The following is a 25072-nucleotide window of genomic DNA, read 5'->3' as shown; positions in this document are numbered from 1 at the left end:
GTTTCCTTGTCTTTTGCAGCTTATGAGCTACATTCTTTGCAGTCCTGTCTTATGGCCCCTTCCTCCATCTTCAAAGTCAATAATATAGCAGCTCCAAATCTCTCTTTGCTCCATTGTTGTCACATGGCCTTCTCCCTCCTCTATAATTTAATCTTCCTTTGCCTCCCTCTTATAAGGATACTTATAATTACATTTAGAGCCCACACAGATAATCCAGAATAAATATCCTATCTCAGGAACCTTAACTTAATCACACCTGCAAAGTCCTTTTTGACATGGAAGGTAACAGTCACAAATTCAACTAATTATGACATGGATATCTTTGGGGCCATTGTTCAGCTTACCACAGATCGGATTCAGTCCCACCCAACCATTGGACAGAGAAAGATTATTATATAATACGTCAGATGTGGTTTTCCCCAACAAATGGATTTTTGGCACATAACCAAAGAACACAGTTCACCAACCAGCAAAACCAGTGTGTGCTTTGTGGAAGACTGCTAGTTTTTACCCCAAATGCAGTTTTCTCTTCTTCCATAATAACAATGTTTTATTAACACATGACTATCTAAAATAAAAACTACATTTACTAGCCTCCTCAGAAGCTGGATGTGCCTAGGTGGCTGAGTTTTTTCCAATACAATTTGTGTGAAAGTGATATGTGCAATTTCTGCATCACATACTTAAAAGGAAATTTCTTGCCTGCTTTTCTCCACTCCCATGGACTAAAACTCAACTTGGTCATTGACTCAGCTTCAACACTTCAGTTGAGGATGGTACCCTAAGGGATGTTGGAGCAACAAGATAAAAGGAACCTCGATCCCTGAATGACCTTGTGGGGTAGAGCTGTCTCACTAGTCTCACCAATCTAGATTACCTGTACTATTACTTATTTATGATACTATACGTCTTAATTGAAATTTTTATTAGGAGAATTCTAGATTCACATGTAACATTTGGCAAAACTATAGTGTAATAATATCACAACCAAGATACTGACACTGGTACAATCCACAGGTCATATTCAGATTTTCCCAGTTTTACATGTACTCATTTGTGTGTGTGTTTTGTGTATGTAGTTCTTTTCAATTTTATCACATGCATAAGTTTGTGTAGCAAGCCACTGTAATTGGAGGGTTTGCTTTTTTAGAGCAGGTTAGATTTTATACCAATACAAGATAGTTAAACGCCCTGTGCCAAGAAAGAATGATGTATTTAAAGGCAGAAGATACTGAAATGTGTTTATTGAGGAAGTGGCTTGTGACATGAGTCCTAAAAAATGTGCAGGGGTTTGCTCAGAAAGACAAGAAGAAAGGGACATTTTGGTGGAAGAAATAACAGGCAAAAGCATAGAGTCAGGATTGATGTCACATGTCTGAGGAGTGAAGAGGTACTGGCTATGTCTGTGCTGGGAGGGAAAAGGAGATACCATTCTGTATAGTGCTCAGATTCATTCATCTGAAGGAAAGATCTTGTCCATGTGTTGGGACTGTCCAGTGGACCACAGCAAGATGGAAGAAGTCTCTAGGAGGAAGAAGGCATGATCCAGATTCCCACATTTCACCCTTTTCCTGACATATCTTCATTCTCAGAGTAACCCTCTTGACTGCTTCTGGAGCTTCTTTAGAGCCCTGCTTTGGTTTGGCGGAACTGCATCATCTGAAAGCATTGTCCTGATGCAGTTTTAGGGGCCTCCTTCTGCCCCTGATTATAATTTCTCCAGGGAGCCACCTTTTCAGGGGTGGTGGTTTTCAAATAGGATGTGTTACGATCAGCTAGGAGGTGTCATAACTAATGTCTTACCTATGGTATAGTCATCAACTTAAAGTAATGAATGATTTTTTTTAATTTTTAGACTTAGAGGAAGTATAGCAAGGAGATTAGAAGCATGGACTTTGGAGTTGAAGCAATAAGTATTTGAACCCTGACTCCGCACAGAGGATTCCTGAAATGATGAAATAAGACAACGCCTGTGTTCCCCTACAGACACCCTGTGGCCAGTGTTAGCTGCTCTTGTTAGAGATCAAGTTCAAGAGTACATGAGCAAAACTTGTACGGGGATAGTTTACCGCAGCGTTACTCATCATATCTCCGAAGAAGAAACAACCCAAATGTCCATCGATGACTGTACAGATCAACAAAGTGTGATCTGTCCATACAAGTGGACTGTTATTCAGCCATAGAAAGAAATGAGGTACTGATACATGCTACAATGGATAAGCCTAGTAAACAATGTGCACATATTTTACTAGCCAGTTTCAGAAGCCCAGCACTAAAACCACATATTACATGATTTCATTTATATGCAATGTCCCGAATAGGCAAATCCATAGAGATTGAAAGCAGATTGGTGGTTGTGAGTGGCTAGGGGGTTCGAGGTGAAATGAGGTAGGGAGGAGTGACTGCTAATGGATATAGGATTACTTTTTGGGATAACAAAATGTGGTCATGGTTGCATGAGTCTGTAAATACTAAAAACCATTGACTTCAAATGGGTAAATTTCGTGATATGTGAATTATAGCTCAACAAAACTACATCAAAAAAGGTTACACCTACACTGATATCATTGTAATTTCAATGTTGTTTGAGTGGGAGAGGACAGGATGGCCTGTTACCCTGGATATGCCCACAGAAGTGTGTCATAGATGGTAAAATCAATGTGGGTAAAAGTTGAGAAGCCACTGCCTTAGAAAAATGAACATAATTCTCTGGCTCCACCATCTCGATGTGACGGCTTTGTCCATGGTGCTATCCTCTTACCTTCCTCTTACTCAGGGAAAGGAGGGAAAGGTAAAAGCCAGGAGAGAAAGTGATGTTTGAATAATAAGTGGTGTTCAATTAACTACATTAAAATTTGAGAGTTGACTTGTATTAATTTTCATGATCAGCTTACTCCATGTTGTCTCTCCTCTAACTGCAAGGGTAATTTATGCTGGGATTATTTTAGTCATTTGAATTATGCGTGTATCAATATTTAGTGGGTGTTTACCTAGCCCACAGCATACCCCAATGTTTCCCTCCCTCAGAGACTGTGGAAGTACGATGTAATATAAATAGGTGGTGCATGGTACAGAGCTGAAACTCCTTTTACTTCTCCATCCTTGTTTGTAAGGAACATTTAGGTGGTATTTCTTGAAAAGCAATGTATATACTATTCAGATGCATCTACAAAACTAAAGGCAGTGCTGCGAATGCTAGGAGTTCCTTACATGGTACTAATTGCAATTCTTGCACAGATGTTACACTAGAGATTCAGTATGTAAGACAAATTAAAACTTACCATTTGTTTAGATTTTCCTCTTTGCAAAGAACATTTCCTCACTAGTTGCTAGCTACCGTGTTTCCCCGAAAATAAGACCGGGTCTTATATTAAGTTTTGCTCCAAAAGACGCATTAGGGCTTATTTTCAGGGGATGTCTCATCTAAACATCATGCTAGGGCTTATTTTCTGGTTAGGTCTTATTCTGGGGGAAAGATGGTATTTGAATTTCTGTCACTGACAGAATCAGTTTTTCCTGTAGAATCCCTTCTTCTTTAACTAACACTTGCCTATTTATGCTCTGCGCTGCCTCCCCTCTCCTCTTTTTCCTTCCTCTCCTTGTTCTCCTTTCACTTCAGCTCTCCTCTCCATTCTCTTTCTTTGGCTCCCTTTTCTTTTCTTGCCAGCTCCTAACTGGGTAAAACCCAAGATTCCACCTTCACCCTTCTTTTCTTCTATAGTGTACACCCGTCACCTAAAAAAACTCTTCCGTTTTCTTGGTTTCAACTCTGACCACTGAACTGATGACTCCAAAACATATATACACTTGCCACTGGGATTTATTTATGGGGATGGTCCGTTGATCTTAATCTCATGTCCACAAGGGGATTCCTTATCTCCAGCAATACGTGGCGTTGGCGTAGGTACCATTTTGACGCCTCCCTTCTTTTCCTTCATTCTCAGATTCGTTTAATTTGCCTAGCAGAGTCTCTTGGATTCATTGTTTCTTTTTCGATTCCTTCTGCTTTCACTCTGTTTTCCTGATGGCCTTCTAACCAGAATAATAATGCAGAGCATCAGCAAGTTAATCTTGGCAGTCTGCAAGCTTTGATCATCTCTTAGACAATCCATCCTGAGGCCAGACCAAGCACTGCCTTTTCACTCCCTTCCTGCACTTCAAGGTCCAAAGATACCACTCCCCTAAGTCCTGTGGAACAAGATGAAACCAAGAGAGAGCCTTAGGCAAGAGGACATGAATGAGACAATGTAGGGGAGGGTGTGGGCGTAAAAGGTACAACATGGGCCCTAGGGTCTTGGGAATGAGGAATGGTTTCCTTTCTATCAGCGAGTGGCTCTGTGGGGTGGCTATTATTCTTTCACTCAGAGGCATCTTGTTTAATTAGGTGTATTCAGAGGTGGGTAAATCAAAATAGTGTTAATTTCAATACGAATGCCATATTTTTGCTAAAATCCTTTAATATGATAGTGTGTCCTAAATATATTTTAAAACAACGACATAACTGAAGCTATACCTCATGCAAGTTTTGGAAAATATTCATCATATCATTGACCAAGTCATTCCATATTGTCAAATCAATCAGCCAGATCAAAGTATTTGAATAGTTTTTGAGTTATATGCCTCAAATTATATTTAATGATTTAGCTGTTAGAAAAAAAAAGACTTCATATTTCAGTTCACATAAATATAACAGAAACTTTACGGCAACTGTTTCATTTTTGGTAGGTAGATTGATTGATTGATTGATTGATTGATTGATTGTGGAGTTTGTTGTCGTTGCCATGAATTTGTTACTTAGATTATTATTATGGAAAAAATTAGAGCACGTTAATGAGGAAGGAAATGGGGGCAGGATGCATTGGGCAGGAGATCTTGGAGCAAGGAATTGCAGGAGGCCAGGGAGCTGGGCAGGTGGACAAGTGTTCCAAGGGAAAAGTCAGAGCAGATGTGTACCCATGTGTTTGAGGAGTGGCTAGGAGGTCCTTGTGACTAGAATGGAATGAATGAGGTGATAGAAACCTGGGATGTGGTCCTAGAGCTATGGAGGCCAGATCATCTAGCCTTGGAGCCATTTAAGAATTTTGGCTTTTACTCTGCGTGAGATGGGGAGCGTTTGCTGAGTTTTTAGCAAATGGGTGATATGATAGGACTGAGTTTATAAAAGGATTTCTTTGGTGCTAGGTTGAGAATGGACTGTAGGGAGACAAGGGTGGGATCAGAGGGACCTACTAATACAAGGCTGTTGCTGTCATCCAGGTAGGAAGGAATGGTAATTTGCACAAGGTTAGTAGCAGTGGAGCGGTCAAGTAGTGAATATATTCTGAAGGTAGAGGCAGCAAGATTTCTTGGATGGGTTGGATGTAAGTTGAGTCCAAGAGCAGGGGAGTCCAATGCTTGTATGTTGTTCTAGTAGAAGGATGAAGTTGCCCTCACTGAGATGGGGAAGATTGTGGGTGGAATAAATTTATAACATGTAAGTCGAGGAATAGGAGTTAGAGTGAGCTGTGCGCTGATAACTCTGTAGGATGGAGGGAATAAAAGTTAGAGTCCATAGAACAGTAAGGGAAGGAGGAAGAGGAGGGGGTTAAAGAGAGAGTAAGAGAAGCGCAAGGAAGCATCTATAAGGTTGGTGAAATTCCACAGTGGTGGTGACGGGAGGAGACAAAGGACCTTGTTAGCAAGTAGATTTCCCTTTACTGTTATATGCACTTTGGAGATTGCGTTAGTTTCCTAGGACTGCCATAACAAAATTACCACAAACTTGGTGGCTGAAACAACAGGAATGTAGTATCTTATAATTCTGGAGGACAGAAGTCTGAAACTAGGGTGTGGCAAGGCCATGCTCCTTCTGAAGTTTCTTGGGGAAGATCTTCCCTTGCCTCTTCCAGCTACTAGTGGCTTCAGGTTTTCCTTGGCTGAGTTATCATAATTCCAATCTCTGCCTCCATCTTCACATAGTTTACCCCAAGTTTCCCTCTGGTGTCTTCTCTTTTATCTCTTAGAAGGATATCTGTTGTTAGATTTAGGGTCCATCCTAATCCAGGATGATCTCATCTAGAGATCCTTAACTTAATTACATCTCCAAATACTCTTCCCCAGCCCCTCCCCCAAATAACGTCATATTCACAGGTTCATGGAGTTAGGACATGGACATGTCTTTTGGGGGCCACTATTCCCCTCTCTACAGTGATATAAATGCTTCTTCCATCTGTTCCATCTCTTCCATCCCAACCCCCAAACCACTAAAGGTAGGAGGAACTTTGACAAAGTTGACTTTACTGTGATAAATTTTGTTTTGCAAACAGAAAGGAGAGGTTGAGTTACACAGAGTTCAGAATGAGAGACAGAAGTGGTAACTGACAAGAGGCAGAAGAAACTGTGAGAAGGTAGGTCCCTAGGATCATGAAGAGATCTTGGGAAAGCTTTAATGTCCCCAGGCCATAGGATTGGGAATTTGAGACAATCTCAACCTGATTGCCAAAGTACAGGAAGTTCCAGCTCATATCTTGGATGTAAAATATGATTACAATGCATATTCCATTTTGTAACTTTCTCTCCTTACTCAAAAATATTGTGAACACTCTTTCAACTTATTAACTTTTCTTCAACAACATGATTTTTAATGGTGGTATGGCAGTCCATCAAATGAAAGTACTGTCATTTATATAACAAATCCTTTATGGTAAGTCATTTAGAATGTGTCTATGTTTTATATATGATAAATAACACTGAAATGAACAACTTTCTCTATAAATCATTCTGCACATCTTTGATTATTTTCAAATGGGCTCATTTTAAATAACGATGAATAATTTTGTGATAGCAATTTCTGCTCATTGTTTTCTTTATGAACTAAAACTTTTCCTTCAGGCAAAAAAAAAAAAAAAAAGGAAAAGAAGTTCCTGGAACATCTGGCTTATGGTGTAATTTACTTTTGGTATTCAGCTGTGTGCTCAAAATTTGAAATGTCTTCTTTGTAATAGACTCATCCTAGATTTAATCTCCCTTCTGGAGATACAGATGCAAGTGTATTTCCTTCTGTGAACGTTCAGCCTGGGAACTATGACTACAGGAGAGAAGCCATGCCAAATTGTGCATTGGTTGCCTTCAGCTCCTATTTCTCAATTTGTAACTCTTAAGAAGAAGGGACAAAAACTGAAAGAATTACATTGCAAGAGTTTTCAATGAGACCCCAAAAATTCTTGTAATAAAGACTGCCATTGAAAACTCTGCCAGCCATTTCCATAGATTATCTTTATAACCAATACGAGGTATGAATTATTATCCCACTATTGATGAGAAAACCGTAGCTTCAAGCAGCGAGGGCAGTCCACACAATCATGTAAGTAGCAGAGTTGGCTTTCCACCCACGATTTTTCTAACTCATATCCACCATGTTCTGTGAGTGGGGCTCCCATGTTTTTGTATTTTGAACACTGGTAGATTTCAGACCAAAATTTGGGGAAGTGTGTAGCTTGCCAACTTGTAATTTTTTAAGGGAATCAAGACAGAAAAACAAACAAACAAATAAACAAACAACTAAACTGTGATATCTTATCACCCCCATTTCATACATGAAGATGTTTTAATACCAAATAGAGAGGACGGCTATAATCTCCGAAGATACTCCTTTAAGTTAAATGAATTCAATCTTATAAAAATGCAGCATGCTGTTCTACTGATGGCCATCATCTCACCAGGGACCAGGGAAAACTGGGCACTGTCTCTAGACCACATTTAAGTATTGCTTCCAGACGACCTATTGTTATTGTGGCCTTGACGGAATGGTTGCTCTGGCTTGGCTGACAGACATGGAGAGAGATGCATGGCCCCCTTTCTGCTGCAGCAAGGAGCTGGCAAAACTTTCAGCCTAGAGAGCAGGGCATCCATGCCATCACTCACCTCCATTCAAGGTAGAATTGTCATACTCTGGTCCTTTCCAAGAGTGAGGAAAGGAAGCGGAGACAGGAAATGTAGACTAGTTTAAAGACATTTAAAAGGTGGAATAAGGAGAAAGACAGAAATATTTGGATACATGGTGTTGGGAAAAATTTCCCAGACCCGAGAGACCGGGGGAAGAAGCTAATAACTGTATCATTACATTAAGAGTTCATAAAGGGAACTTACATATGAGGTGCTTATCATCTTTGCCTGGGGTGAGGCAATAGCCTGTTCCAGGAACTGGCACAAACCAGCACACTGTTGGGCATAAGGGAGGCATCCATAAGATAGTCTCTGAGGGAATTTAGGAGAAGCGATCTCTCTTGTGCCCCGGATCTAGCTGGCAGGTCTGGCAGTGCTCAGGTAGTGGTCATGCCATGGAATAGTCTTTCCTCTACATTTCACCTCTCGTGACCACCTCTTAACAACCTCACGCATCCCCCTTTTCCACGAGGTGTCCTGAGTGGTCAGCGAGGGGCTTCAGTAGCAGGGAGGTTACTCACTTAGTCACCAAATAACTGCATTGGAGATAGAGTTCACAGCAATAATACAGACACATGTAAGAAAAAAGAGAAATTAGTAGAAGCCATCCAAGTATAAGTAACTTTTTTTCATCATGTCCCCAGGATTTGAATGAGTGTGCTAATAGGTTGCCTAGGTTTGGGGTTCGATCACGGAGGGCATTTACTTGAGGTTTTATATGTGTTACTGAATTGGGAGGTCTTCTCTTATGAGAATGACACTTGGTCCCTTATCTTCAGATGTTAATATAGCCATGGCCTTGGGAATCTGGCCAGGCTGTGTAAACCATACATGTTGGCCAGGGGAAGTGGTGATTTCTGGTGTGAGGAGGTGAATGGGAAAGGACTATGCCAGACTAGGACCCCTACTTTCTCCTTTCTTTCAATGGTGCGTGTACCAATCCACGTATAGTACGTCTCCATGGGTCCCAACTGCATTAGGATGACAGGGTCCCACTTGAGACTGAGCAGTTTCACCCCATTCAGGGGCATGATGTATCCGACCCATCCTGGTGGAATGTCCCATTGCAGATTCCAGTAAATGGCCCCTGTTCCAGGGACAATAGAGCATGGTTGGTGCCATCATTATTATTATAGCTCACTGGTCCATAGCAAGCATCAGGCCATTGCCATGTCCTTCGTTTTCCACACCTTTACCATGTTGGGGGTCTCAGTCTGAGATCCTAAGCTGGCATATGTGGCAATAGGTCCCACTGGTTGGTCATTTCAATGTAGTAACGCTTGGGAAACACCTTTGTCCACCTGGCCAGGGTAGGTTTTCAATTGAGCAATTTTATCTGTGGCTGAAGAACCCCACTTATGTGTCCCACCAGCCCAACTGATTGTGGGTTATAGGGGAGGAGGAACCTCCATTCCATATCATGTTCTTTTGTCCACTCTTGTATATCAAGTCCTTTGAAATGTGACCCTCAGTCACTATCTGTTTGATGGGGTTATCCAGACATAGTACTGAACTTTTCTAGTCCCTTACCGGTCAGGATCTTTGGTGAATAGATAGACAGACTCTAACCATTGTTGGCTCGAGAGGCACTGCCCTTAGCTCAAGCTCTAGCACATCCTCCTTGGTTCTGTTGCTGTCCTACCCAGGCACTACGGTGCCCACTTTTTTAATATACCCAACTCGCAGCGTCCACTGACGGGTCAGTTGCTAAAGGTTTATGTGTGATTATCAACCAGACCACTCTTAACTCAGCCCATGGCGACTGTGACTTATTCTTGTTTCCATCCAGATATTATCAGTGGATGGTTGAATGGCAACTCTTATGCAAGTAGGTGGACTGCCCTGGTTAGAGCTATCGGTGGCTCTCGATCGCTAGAGGCATCAGGCCCAAGCCAGAGTTTCCCCTATTTCTGTTTTGCAGGTTGGAGGGATAGGAGCCAGGGATAGGAGCAGGAGCATTTGGGGGTAGTACTCCCCTATGGTAAACAGGCATGCTATTTAACCAGCAGAGAAGTCTGAGCTGTGGCAGAGGCCGGTGAGTGGAGCATGTTGTCATCCCCCCATGATGGGAAGTGAAGCTCTTACTGTAACTGGCAGTTCTTTACTAAGAGCCTCCCTCCACCTGCAGGAGCACCGCATACACTGCCAATACTCGCTGTTCTGTCAGGATGTACCTGAGCTCTTGCCCTCTTTTACAGTTGGGACCAAAAGCCAAGGGATACGTACTCTCCTTTTTTTTTTTTTTTTTTTTTTTTTTGTCATAATGCACAGCCCAAGCCTTCCGGGGAAACTGAAACATCTAATTCAAACGGCATTCCCACCTGGGATTCCAAGAGTTATAATCTGTTTAACCAGCATTCTTGAAGGCAGCCTATTGTGGAGCCCCTCGGGCACATATATATCCCTTCTTAACTAGGTGATAAAATGAGCAAAAGCATGGTGCTACAGGGGGTATGAAAGTTCACCAGTACCCCAGAATTCCTAGAAAGCCTGTGCTTCTTTTATATTACGTGGTATGGGGTAGGCTTGTACTTTTTCAGTGACAGTCGTATGACTCCCAAACACTTTACTGTGGTGACTGGACCTTGAATTTCCTGTAGCTTCACTGCCCGTGCTCTCTGCTGTAGGTGGTCCAGGAAAGCCTGCAAGGTTTTCTATAGCAGAGACACATCTTCACAGGTCAGCATTATGTCATCGGTATAAAGAGGCCATTCCACAGAGGTTGGGAAGGAAAACAGTGACAGGTCCTTAGCCACTGTCCCATGGCATGTGGTGAGGCTAGGTAAATAGCCTTGAGGGAGCACTTGGAAGGTATACCCCAAGTGGGACACACATTTCCTAACAGTTTCTTTGTCACTGTGAGAGCATCAGCCTTGAGACAAGGAAATGTTTCAACTCATCCAGAAAATAGACCTACAAGAACAAGAACATGTTAACAACCCATACGAAGTGGCAGTTGAATGAAGTCCAGCTTCCACGCACTATGTGAATGAAGGAATGCAAAAATGGAAATATGGGGTTTGTCAGGGCGCCTGTAAGAACCAAGTGGCCATCTTGGCTTTCCCACAGCCCTGATGATTTATTTCATTTACAGCCATTGTTTACCCACCTTAATTTCTCTGATTCGGGAGCAGACTGTTGCCATGTTACAGGGATATCAGGATGGCAAAAGTCTGGCAATGAGGGGTCATTTTTGCAGAAACAGAATGGACTTTATCTACCTATGCCATATTTTAATGGCAGTTTTTATGTCAGGATAGCTCAGATTTCCAGGATTTTCACATTATTTTTTGAACACCTGTACTTACACAAATACAACATAAGAAAAAAACAACAACTCAAAGTCATTATATTTGACAATGCCCCTCCCCATGTCATTTCAATACACCAAACAAGCATAATTAGTGTAATATTAGGTTAGTGCAAAAGTAATTGCGGTTTTTGCAATTATAACCTTTTAAACCACAATTACCTTTGCACCAACCTAATACTTCTCATTTAGAGGGAGAGAAAACAAATCATTTGAGGTATTCCAGGGGCCTCCTGGAACACCCTAAAGCCATTTCCAGGTCCCAAAAAAGACTCTAATTTTGCATCAGCTTACTTTTGATATTTAAATTCATGTACTTAATTAAATTGATTCCAATCTTATTTAGCTTAACCACACAAAATTTCTTTTCTCAAGATACCTTTCCACAAAACTTTTACAACTTTCTTTTTACATTCAGATTTTGCCCTGTTTTTCCCTCTTTCCCATTCTGCAACAACCAGCCTCACTTCAGGACAAAATTACTTTCCTTTCCCTCAACAAACAAACAACAACAACTAAAGTCTTTATACCTTTTTTACTGAGCTCACATACTCCCCCCTAAGAACACAATGAGGGACATATTACTGTTATCTCTAGTTCACAGACGACAGAGCTTAAGGAGATGCTGAGCAGCAGGACATGAGAGCTGTAATGGAGCAAGGATGGAACCGCATCAGCCTTTCACATGTACAATGCACACACACAGAGTCATGTACATACACATCTGCACACATAGATGCATACACACGTGCACATGCACACATACATGCACCTACCCCCATAGATACACGCACAGCAAGAGCCCAGGTTATACACCGAATTCTGATGCTCATTGCCCTTATGAGTCTAGTCAAGTACCGTCCCCTCTCTGTTCCTCAGGTTCCTCACTGCAAGTTGAGATACATCAACGATTATCTGCTCTTGTGTCCAGGTACCCCGGGGCTGCCGCAGTCATGATGGAAAAGCCCAGCATGGTGGTTGCCTGCCCTCACCTCAGCTTCCACCAGGACAGCTAAACTTGCCTTTGCTTTATCAGCCTGCTTTAATTCATTTGCACAAAAGGGTCCATGGCTTAAAAAATTTGGAAATGAGCAGACTGCAGAGTCCCAGGAGAGAGGGTCAGCCTGAGAAATCTCTCCAGGGGCTGGCAGGGCCAAGGAGCCTTAATGAGCAGGGAGGTGAGCAATCCATGCTCTTGGTGTTCCTTGTACAGCCCCCTTTGGTGCCCCCTCCCCCTGCTACCTCCCAGCTTCTAGCAAAAGTCTGTTATACACAAGAGCCTTGTCTCCCTGGGGCTGTGGGAAACTGTGGGGCAGGGCCTCTAAGGGAAGTGCAGCCTGTCCCAACTTAGCCCTGTGCTGTGGCCAACCTGGTGGTGGCTCAGTTGGGTACAGAATTGGTTCTGAGCTCAGGGTCCTAAGCAGCAGCCTGCAGGGAATTGCTAGGGTGTAAGGGAACTGAATTGCTGCTGGGAGCCAGAACTCTCTGGACCTGCTGGAAGCAGAAAAAGTTTTAGGAGAAATGTAAATCCCCCCAAATCCTCCAAGGTAATGTAGATGTTCTGCACGAGGCATTAGGCCTGCAGCCTTAGGAGAGAGAAGAAAAGTCCTGGAAAGCCAAAGACTTGGGAATATTCAGGTCATTTACCTGTGTATACGTAAAGCATCAGGGTTGTAGAGGAGTATTTAACTCTTTCTTACTGAGATTACAAAACTCCTTGACAGGAAGAGAACAACCTCATAATCTGTGCTTAAACATAACTGTTTAATTTAAAGAAAGGAGAGTGCATGTTTCTGCATGTATGCGTGTATGTGTGTGAGTGTGATTGACTTTTCCATTCTTGGTGTGGTTATTGCCCCTTGCTATGGTGAGTGCTGAGAAGAGATGGGGATGGAAAATATATATATATACATATACATATACATATACATATACATATACATATACATATACATATACATATACATATACATATACATATATATATATATATATATATATATATATATATATATATATATATATATATATCTTGTTTTTTGTTCTGGGCCCAGCCTTTCTAGGGGAGATATAAGTAATTGAATCCCATTCTAAGAAGGGCCAGGCTGCTTATATCAACATATGAACATCCAAACCTGTAGAAAATCTTTATGAGTTTATTTGAGCCCCAACTGATGACAGGTGTTGGGACGCAAGATCTCAAATGCTCCCGAGAATGACAGTTTGCAGTTTCTTTTATGCATTTGGAATTAAGGAAGGAATGTAAGGAAGATTACATGAAGGTGGAGGAAAGCAAAGCAGGGGATTGGATTACAGGATAGTTAATAAGATTATGGGCTCTCTTGGGAGTGGTTACTACTTACTTCAAAGGTGTGTTAACCTAGATGCACAATGGGCAGGGCTTGCTTACGGCAAAGATAAGCCTTTTTCTAAAACGCTGTGTGCCTGGGCATGACTACCCACCATGACCAGTTAGGAATTTATGATCAGATCACCCTGTGAGGTTCCTTTTCATAGGACCTCTTTTTTGTCCACACTAAGGATTCTTGAAACTCTACATACAATAAATGAGATCTGACCTGTTTGGAATCTCCCTCTGCCTGATAATTGTAGAGTTGAAACATCTTTACCCCACAATGTTTCAATGACAGAAAAACGACTTAATCCAACTCTAACTTCTAGGTGTTTTCTCCTGGCTCCCCTCCCCACCACACTGTTTGAAATGACATATGTAACATTTGCACAATTATAATTTAACATTTAAAACACTAGTCATCACCCCAAATCTTGAAAACACTAACAAAACCTGTGTTACCAGAAAGACTTGATGTCCCTGAAATGATCTGTTATGACTTGTACTGCCCTGTCCACATCTTAAAGTTTAGGTCATCCTGACATCAACATATGGTCATTCTCTGCTTGGTGAATTATTCCATCACCTTGCTACACTCACCATAGCAAGATGTTCTTCAGTTATTGCAACACAGTGATTTTTAAAAAATGTTTGAACACTTAAAAAGGTGACTGTTTCAGGCACTTAGCACCAGAGAAATCCTTCTACCATACATATGTGGCAATTGAGAGAACCTAGAACCATATCCTGGAGAAGGTAAGGCATGATAGCAGTCCTCAAATATCTGAAGGAAATTGGGGCTAGATCTGGTCTGTGTGACTCCAGGTGTGTAAGGAAAGACAAATGCCACAATCAAGCTCTGTCTAGAAGAGAGCTTTCTGATACCTTAGGCTGTTCTGAACTGGAAAGTCCACTTGTCCTGACAGTGGACAAGATGACCATTTGGTGGAGAGGTTACAGAGAGAATCCCCATTTTAGATAGGAAATTACTTCTTCAAATTCCCTTCTAAACTCAAGAGTCACTGATTCTAAGAAAGTATACATTCTAGCATTCTCAGCTTTTATTCCCCCCCAGGTTGGGAAATCCTCTCTTTTGGATAAGATATTTTGTCTTCAAAAGGTACCTTCAAAAAGGAAGGAAGCACCACACTGACCCACTGGCATCATTAGCAAGAATGAATTGATCCAATTGGCTCCTTCCCCTTGAAAAGCTAAGAACCAGCAAAGGGACACTGGCCAAAGAGGGATGGCTGAAGGTAGCTCTTGGACAAAACGATGGGGACAACAAGGAGACACAACTCAATTCAGACTTCTGAATTAAGTCTTCATTCAGAGGCAGAGCTGCTACTCTAGGACCAGGACCCTGAAGTTCTCAGTCAAAGGAATGCAAACATATGGGGCTCAGAAGGTGTTGGGCTAATTCTCACCTAGGAATTCTGCAACTCCATCTTTGTGGAAAGGAAAAAAACCTTCCTTTCCACCCCCACCCACCCACACTAGTCACTGCTCCTGTGGCAGTTACTCCTGAGAGCTCCCCAAGATCAGGAATTGGGTCCATTTATTCACTGCTGAATTCCTCCTTGTCTGGCCAAAACCTGCCACCTACAAGGCACTCATTAGAGACCTTCTCCTTCCCATATTTATTCAACAAATGTTAATTAAGTACATGGAATGTGCCAGGCACTAGGCATTTGGTGTATAGCACACAAAAAACAACAACAAAACAGATACAATTCTTGCCTTCGTGAAGTTCGTAGTCTAGTAGGGGAGACAGGAAAACCCTAAAAATGTAGAGAGTACAGAATTATGCATTGAGCTAAGCGCAGCGAAGGGAATGAATAGGGTGTGGTGACAGAAGATATTCAGGTTGGGTGATGAGGTGCTGACATTCAAGCAGATGTGTGAAGGATGGCCAGGGGAAGGGGGATGTGATGAACTGAATGAAGAAATGAGTGAGGAGGAAGCTGGCAAGAACCTCTCCCTCTGCCCAGGAGAAAAGGGCCTTAGCCCTCTTGAGGCAGTGAATACTCCTAACAATGAGAAATGTGGCTATCGTCCTGCCAGACATAAGGCAAGAATTATGCCGATCACTTTTAGAAACAATGCCAGGGCACCGGGCTTCCTTTAGGGTGGGGAGGAAACTGAGGCTCAGGAAGGGCAGGTAACTTGTTCAATGCTTCACAGCTAGTAAGTGGCAAAGTCAAGATTCGAACTCAGTTCTGTGAGGCTGTAAAGCTCACCCTCTTAATACTGTGTACCTCCTTCCCCATCAGAGGGCAAGGACCATCCTTACCTAGACTTCCACTTCACAGCAGCGTTTGCTCTCTCCTTGGGAGCCCCAGAACTGAGCAGCTAGGAAGCAATGTGGGCTGCCACCAGGAGATTTTTTTCATCTCTGGTGGTGTGGGCCCATCAGAAAACCCACCATGAGTGTTTGACTCCAGCTGCAGGGTCAGAGCCACTGACAAAGTGCTGAGGCCCCCACATAGGGCAGTAACTATCCTGTATCTTTACCTGGAAAGCTATCTGAGACCTGGTCTACCTTATCTGAATCTTCCTGGCTGGTGAGGCCAATAGCCTGAGAGAGGTACCTGCACCTGCGACAGGTGTACTCATGGCTGACAGGAGTAAATGAGGTTTGTAGGGGAGAGGGAGATCTCAGGGCTAGCCAAGGGGAATTCTAGACCCTTCTCCCTAAGCTTTCTGGCCTGGAGCTGGCAACATCTCCCCACCTCAACTGTTCACGAAGCTGGGAGGGCAGACAAGAGGTGCCATGGCCCCATGCGAGACCCCTTAAATGACTTTGTCATCACCCCTCGTAGTCCCACAGAACAGTATGTTTCACACCCAGCCCCCCCCACCCCCCTTTGGGTCTTGAGATAGCCCTGAGCCCAGGTGGGCTCCCTTCACAGCTGAGCTGGCCAAAGAGTGACTCACCAAAGGCTCCTCTGAGGCCAGAGACAGCTTCCCAACGCCCAGTTCAAAGCACTATCTACCTTCTTACATCATTGTTTGCTTACATTTCTCCCGTAATCCTGCCTCCTCCATTGCAGTCATTGCAGTCCTCTCCCCTCCTCCTCAATTCGTGCTAAGTTCAGCCACATTTGGGGACAAGTCAACATTCCATTTGGGCGCTTTATTTTACTCTTCTCGCTCTTCCTGAGAAGGGAAGCAGAGTGTGCCACGCCAAAATATGCTTTTTGGGGATATTGATTATTTTAAGCTTGTGATTTTCAAGAAACAAAAGACTCAGGAAAAACCCTTGACCTTTGCCCTAATTGCCCAAAAAAATTTAGGCAGGGGACCTGCTTCAGGAAAGGAGCCTGCTATCGTAGATAACTGTAGTTTAATAGGAACTGCTGTGTGACAGGCCAGGAGGAACCCAAAGTCCTCTCTGTGTCCCATTGTTAAAGATGGCCCAGCAAACATTTATTTACCAAACATTTGCTTTTCCATCTCCATGTGAATTGCCTTTCTCCCTTTTGAAGTCCCAGACAACAACCCTCCTTCTTAACTCAAGATGGCCTCTAAGACTTAACTTCCCGATTTGCCCTAGAGGCTCATATTTTTATAGAACACCCATGTGTACTCGTATATACGTAATGAAATTTGGTTATTTTTTCCGGTTACTCTGTCTTATGTTCATTTGGTTATTAGTCCAGCCAGAGAGCCTGTTCTGTCTGAAAAAAAACAACAAAAAACACCCAAAAAACAAATTGCTGGCAGTTATGAAGCTCCTTCTGGTGTTCCAGGCAGGATGTGTTAAGTGCTTTCTCATGGTATTTTTATTATTTTACAGCTGAGGGGTTGGGAGTCTAGGGAGGTGAAGTACCCACCCAGGACAACCTAGTTAGTCAGTGGCAGAGCTAAGATTGGATTTGAATATAGATAATCTGACCTCAAAGTGAGAACTCCAGATACGGCAGCGGCCCGCCTTTGTTGGAGTTCTCCATCCCTCCCTGCCAGGTGCTGGGCACAAACACGGGGCATGCTGTAAGCCCAGGTGGTTTGGCGCCCTCTTGGGACAGTCAGCTTGTTGCTGGTAGTTACAGCCACAGTGTCGCTGGTAGTTACAGCTCTCTAAGTCCTGGCTTTTAGTAAATCATGGGTGTGGGTCCAGATTCATTACTTATCCTCTCCCAGCCTCCATTTTCCTCTTTCTAAAGTGAGTGTAATAATATCCACCTTGAAGTGTTCCCTAAGGTTCAAAGGAGGCTAAGGTAAGGAAGCACTAGTACATACCATTCTGATTGTCTTTTATGTTTTGCCTAAGATAGGCAGTAGAATAGAATGGTTAACAGCATAAAGCTCTGAAACAAGGCTGCTGGACTCCACTGTCACGGGATCTTGGGCAAGTCTCTTAACCTCTCTGTGCCTCAGTGTTCTCACCTGTAAAATTACTACAATAATAGAACGTACCATCCTAAGGTATTCAAAGAGACCAAGCATATTGACTGTTGTGTGCCAGTGCCTGGAGCAGAGATTGGCAGAGAATAGGGTTTCAATGCAGAGAATGAATGGATCAGTAGCTAAACATGGCACAGAAAAGTACCAATAGATATGGGCCATTATTAGTTGTGTTATGGCCGTTATCTCACCCTGGCATCTCTCTTTTCTGACAAGACCAAAGCACTACATCTGCCATAAATCTCTTTCTCTTCTTCTATATTCCCTCTCCACTTACCCTTTAACCTGGCTCAGGTAGAAAGAAGGTGGCAGGAATCCTACGGACAGAGACAAAATCAGTGATGCCTTCCCCTTCCAGAGTCAATCTTCCAAACCTCACCAGTTGCCTGGATTTATACACACACACACACACACACACACACACACACACACACACACACACACGTCAGAACAAGTACTGGACACAGACATATAGTAGACTCCTAAAGGAGAAGCATGTTTTCCTACTAGCTGGAGATGTTGTAATTTACAGCTCAGATTGAATCTGTCAATAATTATCCAACTAGTTATCTCTCCAGAGGTCGTTAAAAAACTAATGCATGTTTGTTGTGGATGAGAATACGTATGTGTCACGTGTGCCGTGGGTGTGGGGGGAGCAATCAAATAGGAAGTGCTTTGGTATTTATATCTTACTGCATGCTGGTTTACATTACCACTAGGAAATATGTGCCCATGTGAGAGTGATTAATCCAGGCTCATTCAAAGCGTGCTGAGGCTGTTTACCCCCACCACCTCTCCCTTTTTGCCTCTCCGTTCATATAACCCAGGCTGCTTCCAGCCAGGCTTTGCCCACTTGCCCTGAGCACAAAAAGGTGCAGCGGAGTTTATGAGAATGAGCACTATCTTCTCTGAGACAGCATGGCTCTGCCTGGCTGTCACAGCAGCGCTAGGAGGACTGGTTCTTTACAAATTCAAGAAGAGACCAGGGCAGGTGGGGAGAAAGGTATTCTGCCTGGCAGGCTTCTGTGGCGGGGCTTACCTGCTCAGCCTGTCCCTCTTCTGGGGCTTGATTCTCTTCTCCTTGTCATGTTTTCTCGTGTATATTTACTTATCTGGTCAAGAATTGTTACCTGTGGATCAAAAGGCAGTGCTAATCACAGGTAAGTGGACGGCGCTGCGATTCTCATTCAGGGCAGAATCTGGCACTTGCTTTGCCTCAGCCGGACTTTTTCAAATTTGGTTTAAAAATTCAACACTTGGCATGGAGTAAAATGTAACCCCCCCCCCCCCGCCCCCAAGTGGTTTTCATGACATTGCTTTGGTTTGTTTTCTTTAGGAGGTGCATGTGAGAGGAACGGGGAAGGTGAAGTGGATCTAAGCTGTGACTTTGTTGATCTCCCAGGATAAATACTCATAAGCAAACCTGCAGTATTTCATGTGTTTCCTTATATCCAGTCCCCTGGGTTTAAATGGAATTTTGTTCTGGGATTAATTTTTGGCTGTATTCTAGACCTTGGCTCTTATTCCCTAAATATGCAAGGAAGCTTATAAAGCCAGGTTATCTTTGTACTTTTCTGTGTTTTTTAAATATTGAAGGGACTCACTAGGTTTAGAAACTTTGCAGTTTGCCTGGCTGTTGTCCAGAAACTTGTGTCTCATTTGAACCTTTGTCTTCATATCTGTCATTAGACCCCTAACGTTCCTTAATTGGATCAAGCTGGCAGTGAGTCCAGAAGGCGACTGCTTGTTAGCTGAGCTGCCAGCTTTTTTTGCTTCTGTTGTGTTTCTTTTTCCGCTGCAAGTGTGAGGCCAAATTAAATTCCTGTGGTTTGTTAAACTGGTTTGTTTGGTTGTGAAGTTTGAGCTTGGATTGGGCTTTAATTAGGATTATCCAGTATTATCCTAACCTAGTAAATTCTGCCAACGTAAGGACATCAGCTGCAGAATTATTTGCTGGCATGTCATTACCCCACACCCAGTGGCTACAACCTGTTAGGGGTGAAAGCAAGCATGGGGTGTGGATGGAAGCAAATCAGGGATTTTCTCAATTCATGGAGAAATAGACTGGAAAGTGTCTTATCTATTTTGCCTTTTACTTTAATCCAACAATGAAATTCTCTCTTAAAATGAAATGCAAGTTGGCACATGAGTTTAGAAGTGCTATGGAAAACAAAGTTCTTCAAAAACAACTTTAACAACCAGAAAAAAAAAACAAAAAACAAACAGTTCAAAGGTAAAAAATAAACTCAGTTGATCAATGGAATGTTGACCTACATGAATGTCTCATAGCACTTGGAATCATGCAGCTAAAAGACTGGCTGGGTTTTCTACTTTTTTACTAGAATTCTCTGGGTGGGCTGGGTGAAAAGCTGTAATAGCGGTCTACGTCTTTCTGTTCTGTGTGTAGTAGCAAGTACAAATGGTTTTCAGAATAATTCCAGGTTGAATTTATGTTCAGTACTTTTCCACTTGTGAGAAAAGCCAGGACAATTAAGCATGTTAGAAAAAAACCCGGAAAAACAATGCCATGGTTTCAACTAATGTGACATGATCTCCCGGAGGTCCAAGTATTCCTGGGCAATCCATTTCAGGGAGCAACACTTCTAAGGCTAGTAAATAAGAATACTAAACCTTAGGAAAGCTCAGGCAAACTTCCAGGTAACTGAGAAAACAAGAATCCTCTCTTGCTTATTTATCTTGTCAGTATTCTTCACCCTCTACTTCTGCAGATGTAAGCAAGCAGAAATGCTCTCAAATTACTGACCTAAGTCAGTTAGCCCACATCAGCCACTGAAATGTCCTGGCTTGTGTTTAGTGGTACGTAAAATGACTGATTCCGTTAGGCAACGCAAGCCCAATGACTAATCCCTCAGCGAAAGCTTAGAATTAAGAAAGGAATGACATACGTTTTAGGGTAAGTAAAATGTCCCTGTCATGTTCTTTGTCATTTTAATGAGGAATGCCATAGGTTCAGTGTAATTCTAGAAGTTTCAAGACCTTTGTACTAAGTGGAGAGATTTAAAATGAATTTATTTAGTTAGATCAAAACTCAAAAAACATAAATCACCATGACTTGGAATAACCTTTGTGTCAGGTTGGCTTATGTTATTAATTGGTACACATTTTAGTGTGTGTGGGGGACTGGGAGAAATGTGGCAATGTATATCAAAGGTCATAAATATCATTCCTTTATTTGATAATTCAAGATATGGGAATTTCTCTTAAAGAAATAATCTGAAATATGGAAAAGGGGTAGATGTCAAACAAAACACAAAGTTGTTCAGCACAATCTTATTTAAAATAGTGAAATATCAAAAACCGTTAAAAAGGTGACAAATTACAGTATATGCCCCAGGTGGAAGAATGAGCAACCATTAAAAATGACAACCACAGGACTGTGTTACACCATGGAAAACTAAGCTAAAGGAAAACATGCAGGAGATGCAGGTGTTTGAGCAAGACTGCAACCATGTCACATGAATTAAAAAAAACCAAAAAAAAAAAACCACACACACACAAAAAACAAACACTGGAAGGAAATCATTTGTGAATGATTCGATTAGGGTACTTGGCTCTTTTCCCCCCTAGATGTTTTCCCTAGAATTTCTCTAATATTACTTATATTACTTATACAATAAAAATATTTTTAAAAGGGATCACATTAAAAGAGTAAAGTCCATTTTAGTGTCTAGTTATGGACCCACGTATAGGAGAATTACAAGGACAAGTTAAAAAAAATAAGGTTTTTTCTGAGTCACTTAGTTTATCTTGTTTTGTCTCAGAAACATATGCGTGTGATTATAGTAAGAAGACGAAATAAGCATAGAGTGTCTGAACACATTTGTCTTCAAAGTACCAGAAGCTACAGGGACCCTTCCATTTTTAAAATGACGATAAAATTAATGAAGAGCAGGCCTGCGTGACTGCAATAGAATCTCAACCACAATTTAGTGGAAAACAACTTTGAAGTCTGACAGGCTTGAGTTTGAATCCTGTATTTACATTGTCTTAGGCTAGGTTCTCCAGAGGCAGGCTTGATGAGGATTTGTGTTGTGGAGGAGGAAGAAACTTTCTTCTACCCTCAAGGTTCTTTTGGTTGGTCTAACGATCAAATCTACAAGAGACAGATTTACAAGAGAAAATAACCAAATTTAATTATATGCACATATATGGGAACCCCCCACATATGAGAGGTTCAGGGACAGAAAATTACAATGAAGTATATATGGCATTCTGAGCTAAGGGTGACGTAAGGTGCTTTCGGGGCTTCAGAGGGGAGTAAGGTCCTTGCAGGACGATAAGAAGGGTAGATGTTCAGTACTAAGTAGCTTTCCCTATCCTATAGAGAGGTCATAAAAAATTATTTCTGGTGACAATTCTTATAATGTATGGCCAAGGCCCCTCATTTAAATTCTTTAAAGGAAAAGTTTCTCGTGAGCCTTCAGGGTCTTGATTACCTTCAGCTCAAAATAGTTCCCATGCCAAAGTGGTACATTTTAGGGAGATCGTTTTAGGGACCCCTACAGTGTGAGTGAGATTTATTGGGAACGTTTCCAAGGAACACGGGGCCTAGAGTAGGAAAGATAGACCGGGAAGGGGCGGAGGCTACACGGGGTGCAACATCAAGGGAAGTCCGCTGAGGGTCACGTTGGCTTAATCGCTGGAGGCAGTAGGGGTCACACATGGGAGCTGTCTCCATTGCCCACCAGGGAGCTGCAGTCTTTATGCCCTCACTCCTGTCAATCTTTAGTTATGGGCTATGAGCCCCACCCCTCTCAGCGGTGGGGAGAAGGGAAGACTTAAATTCCAGGCACTTCTGGCTCTCCTTGGCCACTGGCTAAGTGTGCTCCAGCTTCCTGGACAAACCCTCAGACAAAGTCACAGGGAATGGCTGTTGGGAGTGAAGCACTCTACGGCTTAGAGTGCACCAAAAGGACTAAGGGATCTAGGGCAGCATGACATTATCCACTACAACCTCTTCCTAGCTGTGAGATCTTTGGTACCCAGTTTTGGGCTTTTGAACTTTTGTTTTCTTCTCTGTACACTGGGAATCATCATCATCATCATCACACACACACACACACACACACTCTTATACATGGAATTAGTGGATAGAGACAGAGAGGGAAGGAGGAAGAAGGGAGAATGGGAGGGAGGCAGGGAGAGAGAGAGAAAGAGAGAGGGAAATGTGATCTTTGTGTACTGGGATGGTGAGGGGAAAGGTTGGGGAGTGGGGTTAGGGAGGACAAAAAGAGAACAAAGAGGAAAAAAGGCTGACAAAGAAATGGAGAAAACAAACATACATTTATTCATTCAACAGCTGTTTATTGAGTCCTCAGTACATGCCATGCATTGTCCAGAAGCAATGGGGGAAGGAAATTAAAGACCATGCAGTTGTTATGTTGTCAAGTGATGGGATCAAAGTTCCTTGTTGTCCTTGACCTTGGTCCACATTCACGGGGGTTACTCCCTCCTCCTCTGAGGATGTGTGTTATACTTCTGCCTACCCTTTGAGCTTGTTAGAAGATGCAAAGTTCACTTTGGTTTGCTGCCCTCAGCTCTTTCATTCTGGCCCCTCCAGTCTTTCTTACCCATCTTGTGTGTTAACTACCGATTTAGCATCTACTGTGAGCAGGGCCTCCACTTGGAGGGCATCACAGTCCAATGGAAGAGATATGGCCATACCTAACTATGTATAGCCGTGCAATGGGCTACAGAGGGCACCTCCAGGAGGAGTCCCCAAAAGCCATGGAGCTCAGGGGTGGACACAGCTCCAGTGTAGAGGAAAGGGGAAAGCTTGACAAAGGAGGGGCCTCCTTAAATTAAAAAGTAACTTTCTAGAGGAAAAGTAAGAAGGTCTTCCAGGTTAATTGGTTTTAAAACTTGAGTTGAATAATTTTTTTAAATTTTGTTTTAATTAGTTTCAGGTGCACAAGATAAAGTAATACTTAGACGTTTATCTTTTATATCCCTCACACTGTGTGAACCCCCCTTCCCCATCCACTATCCCTCTGACATCTCACAGAGCCATTACATTTCCACTGTCTCTATTCTTAATGCTGTATTCCACTGAGTTGAATAATTTTTAATTGGAATTTTTGAAACTGGGTACAGTGGAGGATGGATCAGGCAGGGAAAGAAGGATCTATTTTATGTGGAGGTCTTTATATTATGCTCTAAACAAAAGGTCATAAGTGGTTGGTGACTCCTTCTGGGACTTATTAAATAGTCCAGTTAAGGTTCTAAAATTGACTACTATTGGCATCAGCTTGGGATTTGGGCTCCTTTGGATTTAACACTAGATTGTTGAAATGGTGAACATTGACAGTGGGCTACAGCACTGAGAGAAATAACATCTCTGGGCTCAGAGCTTTACATACATTTTATATCTGATTCTCACAATTCTAATAACATACATCTAGTGATTGAGGGAACTATATGTCCAATCACTAACCCCAGATCAAACCCATCTACCACTCAAAGCCTTGCTCTTAACCACTGTCTTTATCAGTGTTATAGCCATGGTTACTAGTAGCCTATAAATGTGTCCAGGATACAAAATGTGTCCACTCAATTGGCAAGTAAATATTGAACATCTATTATGCTCACAAGACTCTGCTTGATACAGACCTTGGCAATTGATTGGATGCAAGAGATGCAGGTGAGAAAAGATACAATGAAGGGACCAATGGCAGGGATAGGGATGTTTGAAAAGGGTGAAGATTTGAGAGTCCAACTCACAAGTTTGAATTTAGGTTTGAATTTAAGGGCAGTGAGAAGGGGCAGTGCAGGCGGAAAGCCATTGGCAGATGGAAATAGAGAACTAGACCTTGGTTAGTTTGGAGAAAAAGACGGGAGAAACACAGCAACAAAGTGATGGTTAATGGTGCAAGGGAAGAAGTCCTTGAAGTATGTAATAAAGAATCATTACAGTCTGCAGTGAGCCTATAATCCAGTCTATCAGAATTTTTTACATGTGTACATATCCTTTTATAATTCACTTTAAGCTTTACCTTCGCCCTCTACAGAGAAGCATGAAAAGGTCTTGTTAACCTGGGTAATTTTGTAAAAGTTTGAGT

General features: G+C 42.3%; 2 protein-coding genes across 3 annotated transcripts in view; one reads left to right on the top strand and one right to left on the bottom strand.

Moving 5' to 3' along the window:
- The window catches only part of SDR42E1 (short chain dehydrogenase/reductase family 42E, member 1), a 32554-nt gene extending 14265 nt beyond the window's left edge, over positions 1–18289 (bottom strand). Inside the window, exon 1 of the mRNA XM_019743724.2 lies at positions 18271–18289. The gene's annotated coding sequence lies outside the window, so the exon portion shown is untranslated. The remainder of the gene's footprint in view (positions 1–18270) is intronic.
- A 415-nt stretch (positions 18290–18704) lies between these two features.
- Positions 18705–25072, top strand: part of HSD17B2 (hydroxysteroid 17-beta dehydrogenase 2) — a 49791-nt gene continuing 43423 nt past the window's right edge. The window contains exon 1 of one of the 2 annotated variants that reach the window (XM_019743735.2): positions 18705–19153. In XM_019743735.2, coding sequence (XP_019599294.2) covers positions 18880–19153 — 274 coding nt within the window. In that variant the 5' untranslated portion in view covers positions 18705–18879. The remainder of the gene's footprint in view (positions 19154–25072) is intronic. The other variant, XM_074314521.1, reaches the window with a different exon arrangement.

The sequence above is a fragment of the Rhinolophus sinicus genome, linkage group LG11 (assembly GCF_036562045.2).
Source record: "Rhinolophus sinicus isolate RSC01 linkage group LG11, ASM3656204v1, whole genome shotgun sequence".
In the NCBI taxonomy this organism is placed as follows: domain Eukaryota; kingdom Metazoa; phylum Chordata; class Mammalia; order Chiroptera; family Rhinolophidae; genus Rhinolophus; species Rhinolophus sinicus.
This window is presented reverse-complemented; position numbering and strand designations above follow the sequence as displayed.